This window comes from Eublepharis macularius, chromosome 8 (genome assembly GCF_028583425.1).
Source record: "Eublepharis macularius isolate TG4126 chromosome 8, MPM_Emac_v1.0, whole genome shotgun sequence".
Taxonomy (NCBI): Eukaryota; Metazoa; Chordata; class Lepidosauria; order Squamata; family Eublepharidae; genus Eublepharis; species Eublepharis macularius.
In genome coordinates this window covers 55,926,978-55,945,550 of record NC_072797.1, presented here as the reverse complement: position 1 = coordinate 55,945,550, position 18,573 = coordinate 55,926,978, and the positions used below count along the sequence as shown (strand labels likewise).

The 18,573-nt window shown below is 40.2% G+C and overlaps 1 protein-coding gene across 1 annotated transcript in view; it reads left to right on the top strand.

The window, feature by feature from the left end:
• The window catches only part of PCSK1 (proprotein convertase subtilisin/kexin type 1), a 51,683-nt gene extending 39,540 nt beyond the window's left edge, over positions 1–12,143 (top strand). The window contains exons 9-14 of the mRNA XM_054986786.1: positions 697–797; positions 3,780–4,013; positions 5,222–5,379; positions 7,112–7,245; positions 10,164–10,325; positions 11,781–12,143. Of these exons, the coding sequence (XP_054842761.1) occupies positions 697–797; positions 3,780–4,013; positions 5,222–5,379; positions 7,112–7,245; positions 10,164–10,325; positions 11,781–12,143 (1,152 nt within the window). The remainder of the gene's footprint in view (positions 1–696; positions 798–3,779; positions 4,014–5,221; positions 5,380–7,111; positions 7,246–10,163; positions 10,326–11,780) is intronic.
• The last annotated feature ends 6,430 nt before the right edge of the window (positions 12,144–18,573 follow it).

The window sequence follows — 18,573 nt, the reverse complement described above, 5'->3', positions numbered from 1 at the left end:
GACCACATGAAAGTAGAAACTACATCACTCCTGTAAGGAAAAACATAGTTCTTGAACAACCGTTGGCCTTTAACATCATTGAAGTACAATGGATCAGGAAACTACCCTCCTAAGTGAACATATTTTTGGCTGAGTTGTGAAGGTTCCAGTAACTAAAATCCCCCATATGCATGCATTCATATGCAGTCTCATTCTCTGCTTCCCCAAATTGTGGTTATTTGGACAAACGCATCAGGTGTTTTATCTAACTGGGTTACTTAATTTTCTCATAAGCCATCTGCTTCGTTTTCCAAATTATAGTGTTGTGCTTCTGTTGAAGAGGGAGGAGAACATTCATTTTCAGCTTCTGAGTAATTTTAAGCAGGCTATCATTTTAAAATATTCTAGGCCAAACACAATGATATGTTTTATGATTCACTGGAGACTCTGAAACACTTATTTTTATACTACTGAGATCTCAGGATAAGGAAATTTATTTGACGTGGGAGTATTTTCCTTTAAAATAAGCCATTCTGATACAAATATTATACTTAAATATTAAATATTTATTATTCAAATCTTTATGATTTTTATCTGAGGGAGGGGGCAGTGTTATGAGGTGCATAGGTGGCACCAAGATACAAGTGTGTTTTGTTTATAGAGATAGTAAATTTGGGAAGATTTTTGTAACATTTGTATTATATTTATTTTCTTCAGATAAGTGCTGATCTTCACAATGACTGCACCCAGACTCACACTGGGACCTCTGCTTCTGCTCCCTTAGCTGCAGGGATTTTTGCTCTAGCCCTCGAAGCCAAGTAAGTCTTCTTAAACTTTCTTTTGGAACCCCCTGTCCTTTTCCTGTCAGCATTGTATAAATGAGGGTTGGATCCTACAAACTTTAAGCACAAGGATACACGTGAAAGCAGATTTTTCCCACCTTCCTCCCCAAAAGCTGATGCAGGTGGATGGAAGAACCTCATAAATGAAATTCCATGGGGCACTGAGTGGGTTGCAGGAAAGAGAATTGGGTGAAATTGCTCCACCTTCCTCTTCCACCAGCAGAGCTTCAGCTTTAAGGGGTCCCTACAGTTGCTGAGGGAAAGTAAAAGCAGGAAAGATTTGTGTCCATAAGTGCCAAGCACATACACTTTGTAAAACTGGTGGCATCATTCTCTCCAAAAAATCTTTTATTTCATATTTTAAAATATCAGTGTCTCCAAAAAATTGCCCAAGACTGTTTCCTAATAAAAGTAGAAAGTATTATGGATCTAGGATTAAGGGTTAATCTGAAGCATTTTGAACTCTGAAAATACTATATGAATTGCATTGCGAGCAGGTGTAAAGTAGTCCAGGGAAGATAAAATGAAGAAGGCGGAAGTTTATAAGCTACTCTGAGCTCCTTGGAAGAAGGGCAGGATAAAAATATACTAGATAGGTAACTTGGGACACTCTGTTGCTGCACAAAGTTCTCTGAGTTCCACAATAAAAGTTACATCAGAAATAAAGTCTTTTCTTCTCTTTTACTAAGACGGTATGCAAGTTGTTTTTATGCAGGGGCATGGATATTACTTATTATTATTTATTTACAAGATTTATACGCCACCTTCCTGCCCAAAGAGGGCTACCAAAGCAGCAAACAATTAAAACAAAGCACAATAAAACACATCTTAAAAACAATTAAAAGCAAAAATAAAAACACATAAAACAATAATTAACACCTAGGACAAGAAGGAAGGATCATTGAGGGAATGCCAAATGAAACAAAAAAGTCTTCATCCACTAAAGGAAGATAGTGACAGACAAAGTTGCCAGCAGAGTGCTAGTGAGTGGAGGAAAGTTTAAGGGACAGGGACACACAACTGGGAAGTAATTCCATAACAAACCTGGAAGTGACATCATTGCATCACAACAATGCTCTAGGATTGCACCAAAACACTTTGGTTTATCCAGCTGGAACCTGCAGGTTCAGTGTGGAATATCTATAGCAGAAGAATTGGTCCACCAGTAACAGAAGGCTATAGATGAATATACCTGGAGAAAGAGTTCCATAGTTTGGATGCTACAACAAAGAAGGCCCTCTTTCTGTGTTCCTACCCACCTAATCTTGAAAGCAGGGGTACCTGAAGCAAGGCCTCAGAAGATGACCTTAGCAGTCAGACAGGTTCACATGAGAGTAAGTGGTCCTTCAGGTATGCTGGTCCCAAGCAATTTAGGGCTTTAAAGGCCAATGCTAGCACCTTGAATTCAGTCCAGAAATAAATTTGGAGCCAGGATAGATGGGCCAAAACTGGAATGATATGATCCCGATCACCCACTTTAGCCAACAACCTGGCTGCAACGTTCTGTAGCCACTGAAGCTTTTGAACACTTTCCAAAGGAAGACCCATGTAGAGTGCATTGCAGTACACTAATCTAGATATGACCAGGGCATGTACCGCAGTGGCCACACCTTTTCTGATAAAGAATAGCCACAGCTGGCTAACAAGATAAAGCTAGTAAAAGGCACTCCTGGCCACAGCTGTGACCTGCTTACCCAGCGCAGTAGGCCTAAGTCCAAGAGCATCCCCTATCTACAGATCTCTTCCTTCAAGGTGACACATAATTGGGACACAGAAATACTGGGTCACTACATCTACATACTAGTAGCACTTCAGACTTGTCAGAATTAACCTTCAGTTTATTAGCCCACATCCACCCAAAACCGCTTTAGAGTTTCTACAGCCTCCCTGAAATCTGCCAAAAGTGTACGACAGATCTGGGTATCATCAGTAAATTGATGCTAAACAAAGTCCAAATATCCAGATGACCTTACTTAACAGTTTTGTTTAGAAAGGCATGGTAGAAAAGATCATGATTGCCAGTTCTGGGTTGGGAAATTCCTGGAAATTTGGAGGTGGAGACAGGGGAGGCTGAGATTTGGGGAGGGGAGGGAGAGGAAGGAGGTATAATGCCACAGAGTCCATCCTCCAAGCAACCATGTTCTCTATGGGAATTGATCTCTGTAGAATGGAGATTGGTTGTAATTCTGGGAGATCTTCAGGAGGCTGGCAGCCCTAGACAAAATGGACATTGTGGGACTTCAGAGGCCAAGGAGCCAAACAGCATTCCCCAGCACCATCTTCTGAAAATTCTCCTTGAGATCAGAATGGGTTATCAGCCAGAGAAAAGCTGAATGCAGGATTTCTGACATATTTGTGAAGGAGCTGGACATTCTAAGAACTTGAATGTTCTACTCCTGCCAGGCAGTCTATAAACATATTGAAAACAAAGCTGTGATCAATAGAAGCCAGCATGGAGTTGTTAAATAATAAATCCTGCCAAACTAATTTTATTATATTTTTAAAATTGAGTTACTAATCTACTTTACAGGAGGGCAACAAAATCAATCAGGAGTCTCAAAAATAAGTCCTATATGGAAAGGTTGAGGGGACTGGGCATCGTAACCTGGAAAAGAAAAAAAATACGGAAAGGCCTGATTGCACTCTTCAGCAATCTTAAGAGCTGTCGCATGGAAGAAGTCAAGAAGACTAGATCTAATGGGTTCAACTTAGAGAAGGATAGATTTCAATTGAACATTTGAGAAACTTCCTAACAGTAAAACCTTTTCAGAGCATACAGAGGGCTTATGGGATAAGGGGGAAATAGGGAAGATCCACCACTACAAGCTCTTTGTGTTACCAGCTGGTGGATCCAATATGTAATATGTAAGTATAGAAGAAATTTTCTGTAGATTGTGGTTCAAGAAGACCATTGAATGACTGACGTGTATATACTGACCAGATTTTTGTTTGCAATAGTCCTAATCTAACCTGGAGGGATATGCAACATTTGGTAGTCTGGACATCTGAATTTGACCCATTGGCCAACAATCCAGGATGGAAGAAAAATGGAGCAGGGCTAATGGTGAACAGCAGATTTGGATTTGGGTTATTGAACGCAAAAGCACTGGTAGATTTGGCAGATCCTAGAACCTGGAAAGGAGTGGGGGAAAAGAAAGAATGCATTGTTAAGGACAACAACTTTGAGCCAAGGTATGTGTTCATTTGATAGATGATAGCTAATGTACACTGGTATTGTTCTTATCTGAGTCCTCGCAAATACAAAACAGATTTAATGTGAAGGCTACTTCAAAATGCTCCCTTTGGTGACTGTTTCCATGAGACACCTTTTTCATGTTTATTGAGCCAAGAAAAAGGAAATTAATCATTTAAAACCACACATATTGACCTTTTAAAAGATATTGAAATGTTAATATTTCTGCTTTACATTTCTTGTTGCTGAAATAGTTTTTATTTTAACATTTCTATTTTCTCCCTTGCTTGCAACAGCTGTATTTTTCCATAAAGACTTTGGGGTAAAAAGAGGTATACATTATTTGTGTTTTGGTTAGACAGATAAAGGATATTAATTACCCTGTCCACTTGTCAAATTACAATGCATTTTAGGGGCTCTGAAAACTGAATGCAAAGTAAGAATTGTTCATTTCAAATTATTAATCCACACATTTGCTTCTGAAAATGTCAGCCAATACGATTTTACTTTCTTTGGTTTTCATTTTATTGTATCTGAGAGCTGAGGAAAGTAGCAAATCAATGATCCATTTCCTTCATGCTGTTCCGTGTAAGATTGGTAGAAAGTAAAATTAACATCTTGCACTTTGCAGTACAGCCATTTATTTCAATAGCACTTAAGCATTGTGCTGATAGGAACAAAAGGTCAACAGACAAAAATAACCTAGAGCTGGTTTTTCTTGTCCACTAGACTATATGCCCTCAGCCGCCCAATGCATACTTCATGCTGGCTGCACATGACCAGTATCCCTAAGAGATGTTGCCTTCTGTGCGCCACGGCTAAATCTTTCTTCTGGGCACTGAGTGTTGCATCAAAATACATCTTTCGAGCCTACTGTGATGAGAGTGCTGCTTGAAGAACATTGTATACTATTTGGGAGCCTTCTGAAGGCACAATGAATAATATGATTATTTAACAAAATTGCCAAATAAATACTAAATCCTGGTGTCTCACATCACTGGGAATCCAAGCAGTTTTACATAATCCTACTTCCCTTGTTCTTTCATTCACAATCTAGCTCCATCAGGTTTTGAGTGAACAATAATAGAAGTAATATGCCCAGATCTTGCAATCAGATGATTAATCTTCCAGATGTCTAATAAAAGCAGAAAAACTTCATGAAATAACTGGAAAAAATAACAGGGCAAATTTCTCATAATGCTTCCAGGTTGTTAAGAACTGGTGGTGAAGTGACCATTGAAATTCCCACAACAGCTTGTGAAGGTCAAGAAAATGCCATTAAATCACTGGAACATGTACAATTTGAAGCAACGATTGAATATTCTCGTAGAGGTGATCTTCACGTGACCCTAACTTCTCCATCAGGTGCAGGAGACTCACTATATATTTCTGCTATATATAGTAATTGTACCCTAGACACTATCAGTTTTTATTATGTTTCAATATTTTGGTATATATAAGGATTAAGGGCCCTTCTGGGAGGTGGAGTACTTGCATGCTCAATGTAGTGGAAATAAAACCCTGAAATTTAAGTGGCATGACATGCCAATATTAAGTAATCATGCAGCATGGGGATGTGCATATATTACTGTCTAATAAACCTAATGAAGCAAAGCAGCTTTATTGTCTTAAGTACTTATCAATTCTAGTGTGATCACTGTGTTAGTCTGTTGCAGTAGGGAATCTTGTATTCTTTAAGATGCTAAAACATTCCTCTTTGATTATAAAAATCTTTGCTAACACCAGAACTATATATGGAATAGATCTCTTAATGTTGAGATGCAAGTATCTCCTACAGAGGGCATACAGAGCTTGAACTGTATGCACCAGCCACTGTTGTCCTGGCAACAGAATGCTTCGTAACAGAGCTCTCCTGCCTTGTATCTCCTATGTTGCGCATTTTCCCCATGCGTTTTTCATGGTCAAGAAAGCAGGCTCCAGAACTGCTGCTTCCAGAATCCATCAAAACCCTTCTGGGTCTTGCTCATTTTTTGACTGGATTGGTGGCCAAGAAAATCATAGTTTAAGAGACCTTGGTTTTTGGCTAGTTTGAAAAATGGGAAAGCTACCTGCATACTCCAGAGCAGTTATACTGACTTGAATAGAACTACTCTAAAGTAAATGAGAAATGTCTTGCAGTCTTTTTATTTCAGTTATGCAGGCAAGGGAAGGAAAATATAGAAGAAGGCATTTTCTTATAAACGGTGTGTTTCTGCTTCCAATGCTATAGTTTGATTATTATTATTACCCCATTTATAAAGTCTAAACCATTACTTTAAAAGCCAACGTTTTCAAGACATTTACTGCACTCGTTCATCCTGCTTCTTGTTTTTCTGCCTATGGTAGATATCAGCTCATGAGGAACAGACTCAATTGCCACATGTAACTTTACACAATCACATTTTTACATCAGGAGGAGGTCAGGAGTGGCGTGCAGTGATGTGCAGATCTGCATCTGGATCCCTAAAGGTCAACAGGTCCTTACCACTTGCTCACTCACTAGAGCATCCCCCTTTTTATCTACTAACTCACACATCATTGTACCACAGCACCGGCCACACCTGACCTGCAAACTTTGCAGCAAGTTTGTTGGGGAGTTCAGGATGGCCAAAAGGTCTTCCTCCAGAAAGTGCTTGGCATTTAAACTGTTAAGATGCAAGATTACATGGAAGTCATAATGTTTACTGAGTTATAAGATATGGACTAGTAATATTTAATGTGCTGAATCATGTTGGCAGTATTTTAAGATCTGCAAGTGCTCCTTATTTCCTTGGATGGCATATCCAAATATTATTATGGCTCTGGAAGGACAACAAGCTATTTCCTTATTGTTTTGTCCTCACAGTGACCCCAAGTGATGCAACTTGATATCCTCAAGGCCATACCAAATAGTTCAGCTCATGGTAAACAGAGCATCCAAGTCATTTGTTACATTCAGACTTTCAAATCTGCACAATGATGTATAATTACATTAAAGAGGTTTACAATGATATGCAAAAACAGCAGAACCTGTGAATCCATAGATGATATTAGACTATTGTCTATCTAGCTTTATTTGACTTTGTAACGAGGTACTCCTTCCTTCTTTCTAATTCAGGGACCAACACTGTTTTATTGGCTGAGCGGCAAAGAGATAAATCCCCCAATGGCTTTAAAGATTGGGATTTCATGTCAGTTCATACTTGGGGGGAGAACCCAACAGGCACATGGACTTTAAAAATTATTGATATGGTAAGTAAGGAAAGCTAATGAGGCAGACACATTCATGGATATAATTGCAGAAGGGATAAAGGGATATGTTCCTCTGGAATTAGCAATGAGATACGATTACTTTCACAAAAGTTTTGGGAGCTCAATCTCCACCCACTCAGTAAGGGGAATAGAACAGCAAAGTCTTCTTGGTTCCTATCCAAGCAGTTTCAACACACCACTCAAAGTCCAGAGCAAGGGTCTCTAGAGTATGGGCAGCCAATAATCTAAAAGAGATCCTTGGTATATTTCAGGAAGAATAGGGTTCCACATGGCTATGGAAAGCTAGGTGGTGTGAAGCCAGACTGAGCAGCTGCAAGATCTCCTGAAAGTGTTCCCAAATGAAAGACAATGGAGCACACAAGAAATTCCAAAGCAAGTCAAAAAAACAAATGCTTAATGGCAGGAGATGATCTTTCACTTCAAGGTGAAATGTTTCTATTGTCTTAGGGATGGAGTTATCTTTTCTCCCTCTCAACATTTAACCCAAAGTTACCACTGTTCACATACAAAAGTAAAATGTGTAGAGGAACAGCGTTCTAACCAATGGTTTATTTGGGGCCAAATCTTGTAGGTTTTTCTGCTGCTAATCAGGTGTTGGCCTGCATCCCAATAGCAGCAATCCCAAAGTGACATTTGGACTGACCTCACTGTAAAGCCAAGATAAACTTCAGCTACATAGTGAAGTGGTTGATGATCCAGATATGTGTTTTTAAAACTTTGCATGAAATCTAAGAATGTTCCCTAAGTTATAACTTGCACCAGGGTAGGTGAGTTTGCCAGTGGGTTTTATCATAAACTAGGATTGCCGCTTTAATATTATTATACTGTGCCTATGTTTTATTGCAAAATGGTTAATCATTTCACATATTTTTAATCCTTATTTATAAGCCCAGTTTGGGGGCAAGAAACAAATTCCTGTTTGTGGAAGTGCAATTTCGAATGAATTGGGTGTGTACAGTTTAGGCATTGAATTGGTTTTGCTGCTTTATACTCTTAACCTGGTAGTAGTGCTCACTAATACTATTAATATCACTGCTATTTTCTGTAAGGATTACAACCACACAAAGAAGTAAAAATAGAAGCAGCTATTACTAACAGCTGAGCTTCATCTAGGGAAGCTGTCAGTGTCTGTCAAGATTCCACCACCAACCTGTGCCTGCCTGCTTCTCATGCTTCATCTCAATTCATTATGTACTATCTCTGGCCCTCCCTAATTATATCTACAAAGATCACAGCACTGAGGGTCTGATTTAGCAAAATATGTCATTCTTGGAAAAATTAAATGAGTATTGTGAAAAATATTGTTGCTAAGAGTACTAAATCTTGAGTACTAGAAAGGGAACCATCCCTTTCCTTTTTTCTGGGTGGTCACCTTTAATTAGAAACCTGATATAGATGGAAAATTGAATGCTATATTTTAGAAAACAAGAAATGTGAAAAGCAGTTCTTGGCATGCAGACACAGCAGTTACAAATACATTTTATTCTGAATGTAGCAACTGGAATCATTATTAACACTGCCTGTAAAATGTGTAAGCTGTCAGATTCTCACATGGAATCACCCAACTTGTATAGGTTTGTAAAGTCCCATGAGAACTGATTGGATATTTTCCACTCATGCATAAAGGGATCTAACCATAAACAACTGGCACGTGTAGAATTCTATATTTCTTCAATCTGTGGCATTTTAATATTTTTCAAATGAGCCTTAAGTGTAATGACAGCTGCTGGTAGGACTATCGTGGAGATTCACTGCTAATGAGAACAATTTGTCATTAAGTCATTAGAATAGCTGTCTATTGAATGAGTGCTTCTGTGGAGCTGGTACAAAAATTAAGGAATAAGATTAAAAATTTGCTTAAGAGAATGCCACATTTGTCTCCCCATGTGTATGTGTGTATGTGCCATCAAGTTACAATTGACTTACACCAACCCCAGCAAAGGGCTTTTAAGACAAGTGAGAAGCAGAAGTGGTTTGCCAATGCTTCCCTCTGCAGAGTTTTCATTGGTGGTCACCCATTCAAGTACTGACCCTTCTTAGCTTCCAAGATCTGACAAGATCTGGCTATACTATGCTGCCTTCCCTCCCTTGTCTCCCCATACAAGATATCAAACTAGCACAAATTTTAAAAGGCTCATAACAAGTTACAAAATTAAACAGCATTTGCAAGTGGATTCATCAAACCAATGTTTCCCAGCCTCTGGGTCGGGACACAAAAGTGGGTCACAAAGCCCCTGAAAGCGGATCAAAGGGCAGCTCTCCATGATGTCCCTTGCTGTCTTTTGCATCATTCTTTCTCTTTGTGTCCTCCTTGGTACCTTCTCAGATTCTCACCTTTCACCTCCCTTTGCGACAATAATGGGGGATGGTTGGGAATCTGTCAGGCAACTAGTAACTTTATGGTAGTAGCTGGAAGGAGGAGAGAAAAGGCTGGAGAGTTGGTGGGAGCTGTTCCAGTGCAAAGTCTGTGTACTTCAGAATGCCACTTGCTTGGGGACCAGCTGTGCCTACGTTGCTGGTTTCTTAAAAGTACCTGGTTGAACCACTGCATTAAACCAAAACCTATCACTAAGTTTGGGAATTACTGGGGCTGTGCTTGAAAGGATTGCAAACAGAAAAAAACATATTTTTAATAAAAGACCCATTACTGTGATAGAATCTATTAGTAGTGTAATTGCTTCAGATACAGAGAATGTATGTGCTTTTGCCACATGCATATATTTTAAGAAATGACTGCAGCAGGCCAATGTATGAATTTATCTATCACCAGCTTTTAAAGTTACATTTTAAACATTTCTACATAATGTTTGTGTTTAGTTTCATTGCCGCCATCTGTTTTCTGTCTTCTGCCTCAAGCTTGTACAATATAGTCTAATGATTATACTAATGTCCTTCAGTCTAGAAGAACGCAAAATGAAGGAAGAATTGTGAACTGGAAACTGATCTTGCATGGCACTTCATCCCAGCCGAACCATATGAAGCAACCTCGTGTTTATACATCATACAATACAGTTCAGAATGACAGGAGAGGGGTCGAAAAGATGATAGACTTTGTGGAGGTATCACTATATTCATTCACATTCATCTGTATTTTCCTTCTAGTATGTGAAGCAAATCAGATGGAAAGAATTGTTATCGCTTGCACACCTTTCTGGATTTAGGCCAGTTTACATAGCCATGAGGTGCCTGGCAGTTTGGGGAAAGTGCATGAAAATATTTCATGTGCTGATTTCTGGCCCATAGCCAGCAGATCAGTTGTTTATTAGGATCAGCTCTAGTTGTTGGGGAGCTTTGGGGCATCTTGACCTTTGATTGTGGACAACTGATTGAAGTCATGGTATGGCATGCTTATTACTTGCATTTTGCAGTCACTTCATTGGCTGCCTATCAGTTACTAGGCTCAATTCAAGTTATTCACTATCACTTACAAAGCCCTTCATGGCCTTGGTCCCCCATATCTGTGGGATTGCCTCTATCACTATGCTCCACCATGGCAGCTTTGCTTATCTGAACGAGGACTTCTGCAGGTGCCACCTTGCAAATGGGCAAAATCAAAAACTGCCCACACACGTGGATTGTCTGTTATGGTACCCACCTTATGGAATGGCCTGCCTGAGGAGGTCAAGAAAGTTCCCTGGCTTTCCACAACCTATGAAAAACTGAATTATTCAGGAGGGCTTTTTACACAGGTAGGAAAGGGCTGGATCTGTAGGAAAATGGTTCAGAGAGATGTTTTTAAGGGACAGGGGCTATGGATTATTTTACTGTGCACATACTGGGAGGTTTCTGGATCACTTAATATGCCATGTCTAGTTGCTTATACTCTGCTAATTGCTTATGCTTTGTTTTAGCTTTGTTTCAGGTCTGTATCAGATTTCTTGGTGTATTCAAATTTCTGCAAACCATATCCAATTGCATTGTTATTGATGTACGAGCCTTTGATCATATTGACTCAGGCTGTGTAATCTGCCTTGAATCTCTGTGAGAAAGGCATAAATAAATAAAATAAGGAGCGTAAACTGAGAATCTCCTGTAGCTTTGTCTCCAGTTGACTCTGGGGCACCCTCTCACTGTTTAGGTCTGATCTGGTAAGAGTCATGCACATCGACATGGCTAAACCCCACATAAAAGAAAGCCACACTAAAAGAGAGCTCAAGTGGTGGTTCTGGTCCATAAACTCCTTAGCTGGACTCCAGCAACAGGATGACCCCACCAACCTCTGGTACCAGCCTTGTTATTTATTGTGTCATCTCAAACTAGACTGTAATCATAAAAGAGTTTTTGTTAAATCATATCACACCTCAGGATTTACTTATCTAACCCCTTGGCAAATAGCAGCCATGGGGAAAGCCTGACCTCATTTGCCTGTCGTTTACACTCAGCAGATTTTGTGAATCCATCACCATTTGGCTGTTAGCAGCTCCAGCCCATCCAATATTTGTACAAAACATGGGAACTTTTTTGTGATAATAATCAATTACTCCTAATGTTCTGCATCATCATCTCCCTTTCAGGACCACACCACACTGGAGAACTTGAGTGAAAAAAACAAGGCAACGGAAAGTATCAGCCGCAGCACTGAGCAAGCACAGGAGCCGGCCCCATCCGATGCAATGCTCCGCCTACTGAAAAGTGCATTTAGTGGTCAGATGGCCGGGAATCAAGTACCAAAGAAGACTTTGAATGAAAAACCAAATATTCCATATGAACATTTCTATAAAGCTTTTGAGAAACTAAATCAACCCCCTCAGCTGAAGGACTCAGAGGAGTCTCTATATAGTGACTATGTCGATCTTTTTTACAATTCGAAACCATACAAGCATAGAGATGACAGACTAGTGCAAGCCTTGGTTGATATTCTGAATGATGAAAACTAAAGGTATAGGTTATAAGGCACTAGGTTGGAAATATTCATATCTCCTTTCAAACTCTATTGCGCTTCTCATTTCAGCATCACTTATTCTAACAATTTTATTTATCATATTTTTGTTGCTTACTAGCTACCTAAAGGGTGAGGAGAACAGAAAAGAAAACTTGCTAGACATGAGGTGATCACCACTTTCTTCAATATTTTCAGTAATCATAAACAATAGCAATTCACTCCAGGGATCTCACCTTTCCCCCTTGCCCATCCTTTCTCCACAAACTGCACATAAATATATTGGCCCTGATTTCTGCCCAGCCCCAAATGCTTTCAATCTAGTTCTTTTCAGAGACTCTCATGTAGCTTTTCTGACTATTTTTCCAGACAACACCATACATTAATGCTTTAGACAAAAAACACATTAGGAAAATTTAACAATGGTCCAGTTCCAATTAAGGATAACTCTGTTCAATTCAGAGAAGAAAACATATAAAATAAGGTGGAGGAGGAAAAACTCAACTACCAAAGCTATGACAATCAGGACAAACTTCGCCAGGTGCCTAAAAGATGACAGAGGGGTTAGCAGATGACCGTCTCTTGGAAGGTAGTTCCACAAAGAGTTGGAACCACAGAAAAGACATTGCATTCCATAGATACCCCCCTCACATCAGAAGACAAAGTAACCTTGAGACTGGGCCACTTCAAGCTGCAGCCTCTGCCACCTTCTGCCTTCTCTCCATTCTTGTCCTCCATCCTTCAGTCAGCAGCCTCACCTATTCCCCATCTCTATTTCACACTTGGCAGCAAGCAGTGTACTCTTGGTAGATCTTATCAAGCTCCATGAACTCTCATGAAATTTCCAGATCACCCAATACTAACCCAAGCAAACTGACCTCTCTATCAGGACCCTTTTTTCAATGTCGCAAAATGCAAGTTGAATGCCTGACCATCCAATGAAGTAGCTGAGGTAACCAAGATGGTGCCTGAACACTTTTGCCATAAGGAAATTTCCCAAGAGTTTGAGGAGACTTACTTGAAGTGTGTAGATTATTGCCCTGCATTAAAAGAGATGAGGAGATTGTACTCCCGCTCTCCTCTGAAGACTGATGGTCAAGAGGATACAGCGAGAAAAGATAAGGGCAGGGACCTGAGAATGCCCCCTTCATGCCAACCCAAGCAGATCTGTCTGGAGAATGATCTCCAATGATGATCTCAGCTGCTGGGCAGCTTTGTTCTGGGGAGGGAAGTTTTTAGGTATACCTGCCCCAAACTATTCAGGGCTTTAATTGTCAACGCCAGAACTTGAATTGTTCCTGGAAACAAATTGGAAGAAAAAATGAGGAAGTGGCATCACAGAATTCTGCAAATTTCTCTCCCCCCAAATACTGGTGATTGCTAATGATTGAACATTGAACCCTTCTTTCTGGATTCACTTATAACATTGCTCTTTTAAAAACATTTAACTGCAGCTAAACACCTTCCATACATCTGCTTTATTTGTGGAACCAGTTAGCTCTTCTCCTTTTATCAGGAGAACCTACTACTACACCAAAACCAGGAGTAGATCTGGACTGATTGTCCAGATCCTGGGAAACTCAAACAGCCCTAAGGATGCTGCATATGGGGCAATCGTTAGCCCCACTTCCAAAAGACAAGGCAGGAAGCCAATGCTGGCACAAACAGTGCTGGTATGGATGTTATTGTGTCAGTGCCTGGTGGTAAGGGTCCAAATTCAATAGGAGGGTACCAGTTGTGTTATTTCAGTAGTATTAGAACCAACTGTGAACGAAAACCAAGTCCACACATTTCAATACCTCTAAAAAAACCCACCAAATATAACCAGAGTTGGTTTCACGCCTTTCTGAATGAATGACACATTGGTCAACATCCAGCCTGCTCCCCAGAAGTTGAAAGGCTGGTGATAACTGTTGAAAAATGAAAGGCCAGAGAGGAAAGATATGATAGCTTTTTTAAAAAAAATCAAACTCAAATATGGAATTGTCTTTTTAAAGAAGCCCCCTGAATGGCTTGGCTGCTGTATTGGATATACAAATACCTATGGAGAATGTTTATTAGCCTGTATCCCACCAAAGGCTGAAAAAGATAAGAGAGAGGTGAGGACAGCAAATAGTGAGAGAAGATGAGGGCATGAAAGCTGTAAGGGCTGTGGATAGTAAAAGACAACAAGTATGGACGCAGTTGTGCCAGTTGCAGGCTTTTGATACGCTGGTGGAAAGCATCACTCCTAAGGTATGGTAACTTGGAAGCAGATCATCAGGTAATGTAGAAAATAAAATAATATCGGTCTGCATTGAGTGAAGTTGCACAATTTTTCCATGTGCACATTTGCAGTCCTAAGCAGAGTGACTCTTGTCTAAGTCCATTGAAATCAATGGGCTTAGAAAGGTGTAACTGCTTAAAATAGCCCTGTTAGAGAATCTAGTCTGCTGCCTACAGATCTCAGATGAGATTGAACTGTTAAATCAACAGTTATAAATATGAAGTGCTGTCAAGCAGAGGAATTTATAAAGTTTAAGCTAATGTAAATCTAAAACTCTATTTAGTAGAATAGTATCTAAGCTTTTATGTCACTCCGTCTTTCTCTGTCTGTTTAATCAATATAGGCCTTGTTGAGAACCAAATTTGCAAGACAACTAATAGTTATAAATAGAGATGGGCACGATCAGCATTATGATAGAAAAATACCCATGATAATGGCGTTCGCACGATCGGAACCCAGCGGATTGGTGCTGTCCACGGTGACTGATCCAGTGTTCGGGGGGGGGGGCTTCATCGGGGCTTGATTCGGGCCATCAGGATCTGATTGGGGATGCAGACAATCAGGCGCCAGTAATCTATTCCCGGGGCAACGGAGCCAGGGGAATACTTGAGCTGTGTTTGCCCTCCTTCTGTCGCCCTGGAAACCCGAATGGAAGCCCAGCTTTCCTTGATCAGCAGGGCTTCCTTCCAACCACGGAGCAGCAACACACTCACCACCAGTTGGGAGAAGAGACCCTGGGGAGGGAGGGGGAAGGGGTGTTCCAAACGTTTTTTGCTTTTTAAAAAAACGGGGCTTTGTAGGAGGAATGGCTGTTTTTCTGTCTGTTGCTCTCTGTTTTTAACCTGCTTTTAAAACACTGTATTTTGTGGGAAAACCTCATTCACGGCTCTGTGTGTGTGTTTAAAATATGCTTTTGGAAGACTGGCTGCTTGCTTTTAAAATTGGGTGGGGAGGCATGGAGGATTCTGTCCCTGCTTTTTTTAAAAAGTTGGTTGAAACATGTTGACGGGGTGTCTCTCTCTCTATTTGGAGAGGCAGGGACGGGTTAAAAACTCCCCCCCCTCTGCTCTAAGTGTGTGTGTGTGTGTGTGTGTGTGTGCGCGCGTGCGCGTGCGCGCGCGTGCGCGAACGTCCCCTCCCTGAGGGGAGGCGGCTCGTCGCCGGGTTAAAAACTCCCCCCCTCTGCTCTAAGTGTGTGTGTGTGTGTGAACATTCCCTCCCTGTGCCCGCTGGGCCCGGCGGTCGCCGCCACCACCCACCTTCCCACTCCCCAAACCGATCCACAGATTGGAAACGGGAGATGATCGGTGTGGATTGGTGATTTGGGGTCGTCGCCGGCGCGGATCCACGATCAGCTTGATCAGTAATTTTTTTTTTATCGTGCCCACCTCTAGTTATAAATGCTGATATTTGGAATAATCAATGCTATTTTAAAGCATGAACAAATTTTGCCTAGATGGCAGTCATTGTTAAGAATTTTTCACCTTGGTTCCTTCCAAATCAAATTGCATTTAAGGCATGATCAGTTGAGGACAGAAATATTTATTCCCCCTCTACTGGCACGAGATCCCAGAATGAAATGAAAATCTGGAAGTTAACTTCTGCCTTCATCTTTCTCAGGCAGAAACCACAAATGCATTTCCTCCCTGTCAAACTACAGGTGATGACATCATTCTAGCAATCGTTATCCTTTTGACCATCAGCTTCAGTGATACTTGAAGTTCCACATGGGCATGCTTAAAATTACCCTTTCTTCACCTTTTATGCTAGACCAGTGGTTTTTACAGTGCCTTTCCAAGTAAGAATTCATATGTGAGAGCTATGGAAAATATGTACATTCTTTTTATTAAATCTTAGCATGATTCCAGATGGAGAGGTTTTTCAGTATCTGGATCATCAACCCTTGTACTGTGCATAGGGAGTATCCATGCAAACCACTGCTTATCTAAAAAGATCAGTAGGGGTAGCATGATGAGCATGGAAGCACAACAATCACTGCTGTCACTAAATCAGCAAAAGTCATGCCAAACTCCCATGCTACCAGCTCCTTTCTGTTAGGCACTTCCTGTTCTGTTTTCTGTCTTGATGCTGCTTATCACCAGGAACATGACCTTAAAGACATATTTGGAGTTCTTTAGCGGCGCTTCAGTTTTTCTCCGTTTTCATTTCATTCTTTAGAATGGTTATTCCTGATTTATTCCAGCGTAAGAATAAGAAAGCTATGATCAACTATGAAAGTTAAGTAACCAAAATCTTAATCTGATCTTTTCCTCATAAAATTACATCTCCATCCTCCTTTCCCCCTCCACTTGCCTTACTCTAAACGTGTGACCCATACTTTACACAGAATAGTAGTGGCATGAAGAGGGTTTTACTGGAAACTTCTCCAGTTTCTACAGGATTTAAGGAAACAGAATGTCCAGTAATGGGTGGCAGCTTAAATAGAAAGTGCCAATTGAATTAATGACTGAGTGATTATCAATGGGAAGTGGAAAACAAAAATAACTTCCTCCCTCAACAAGGTTCTAAGAATCTGAGAGCCACATTGTACATACCCCAATGCTTTTAGCCTTTAGGAATATCTAGTTTAGACCATGATACTTATTGGCTGCTTTCTTCAGGAGACATCAGTAAGAGCAACTCTTTATTGTCTGTGTGAAAATTTTCATGCCAAATCTTCAATAACAGCAGTAGCAACAGCCAATACATTATTGTTGTATTCAGGGTAACCCCTTAAATATGTGGTTTTGTTTTTCTTTTTAAGACGAGTACCAATGTTGTAACTAAAGTTTCATGACAACTGTGTTGAAATTAAGTAGATACAAAATCTGCTGCTTGAATGTTTCCAACCCAAAGTGCATTGTACAGATGTTAAATTATTTTTGTTAGTCTTCTTGGTGCCAATCTGTGTTTTGTGAAAATGTACAATGAAAGATAAAAACATTTTATCTCAAAGAAAATTAACATTATATTTTCTTTACAGGTATTTATAACATATTAAAGATTTTAACAAACATAATTTTAGAAGAATTATAACAAACTTTAAAAATAATAAATTATAACAAATTACGTTCTTGGTTGAGCAAGACACTTCGTCCAATAAAGTATTTTTGATGGCATGTTGTAATGACAACAGCCTGATGTATGTGATGTGATGTCAAAATTTACCTTTGTTTTAATCGTAGTGATATCCATAATACAGCATAATGTGTTAGCAGAGCCCAGTGTGTGGTCTCAACATTTGTAAAGAAACACTGCCCTGAGGTACAAAATGAAATAAGTGCCAGCAAGCCTCGGGCACAGTGATCTAAACACTGAACAGGGAAAGGAAAAGGCTTTAATATGCCTGTACGGCACATTTTGTAACAGGGGGGGCTGATCTCAGTGCAATAATGACAACCCCTTTTTATGACACCCTGAGGCAGCTAAGTTAAGTACATATCATGCAAGAGGACTGATGTCATACCAGCACAATGATAGCTGTGGAGCACACTAAGAACAAGTTTGTTGGGTACCGGGTTAAGCAAACCTATTAAACCAGTTTAAATGCAATTCATTTACATGGCTTGTGTAAGGCAGCCTCAGACCCAGTAAAGATTGTGATATGACTCTCTGTTACTACTTATTTCAAATTAAAGCATTTTCACCCTAATGCAAAATGATTGATCTGCACATACAGGCTCTAACATTCATCCCACTGGCTTCATTTCCAAAGGCTCATCTCCTTCACCTGTTCAAATGTGTTGGGGGCAGGGGGATGTCCTAGCCAGTCTAAAATGTGGGGTAAATAATTTGCATGTCATTCTGCTAGATGAACTATATACTATACACAGAAAACTTGAGTAAATCACAGGCAAGTATGTTTTTGGCTACTATTATAACTTATCACTTTCGCCATTTCCATCTGCTCTTACTCTCTTTAGTTTTCCTAGGACTTTGGACCACCCTCTTTCCTCCCTTGCCCAGCAAGAGTGCACACAAGAGGAAGCCCCTCCTATCTTTTCAAGGCCTGAAAGAGGCATTTGTTTTTTATCCCTGCCATTTCACCAAAATATTTTGCTCCAGCCCACCCACAGTAGTAGAACAGCTTGCCACACACACCCTCCAACAGGTTCTGCTTGTGATAGCGCACAGTCTTACCATTTCCATTTGGATTAGTTGC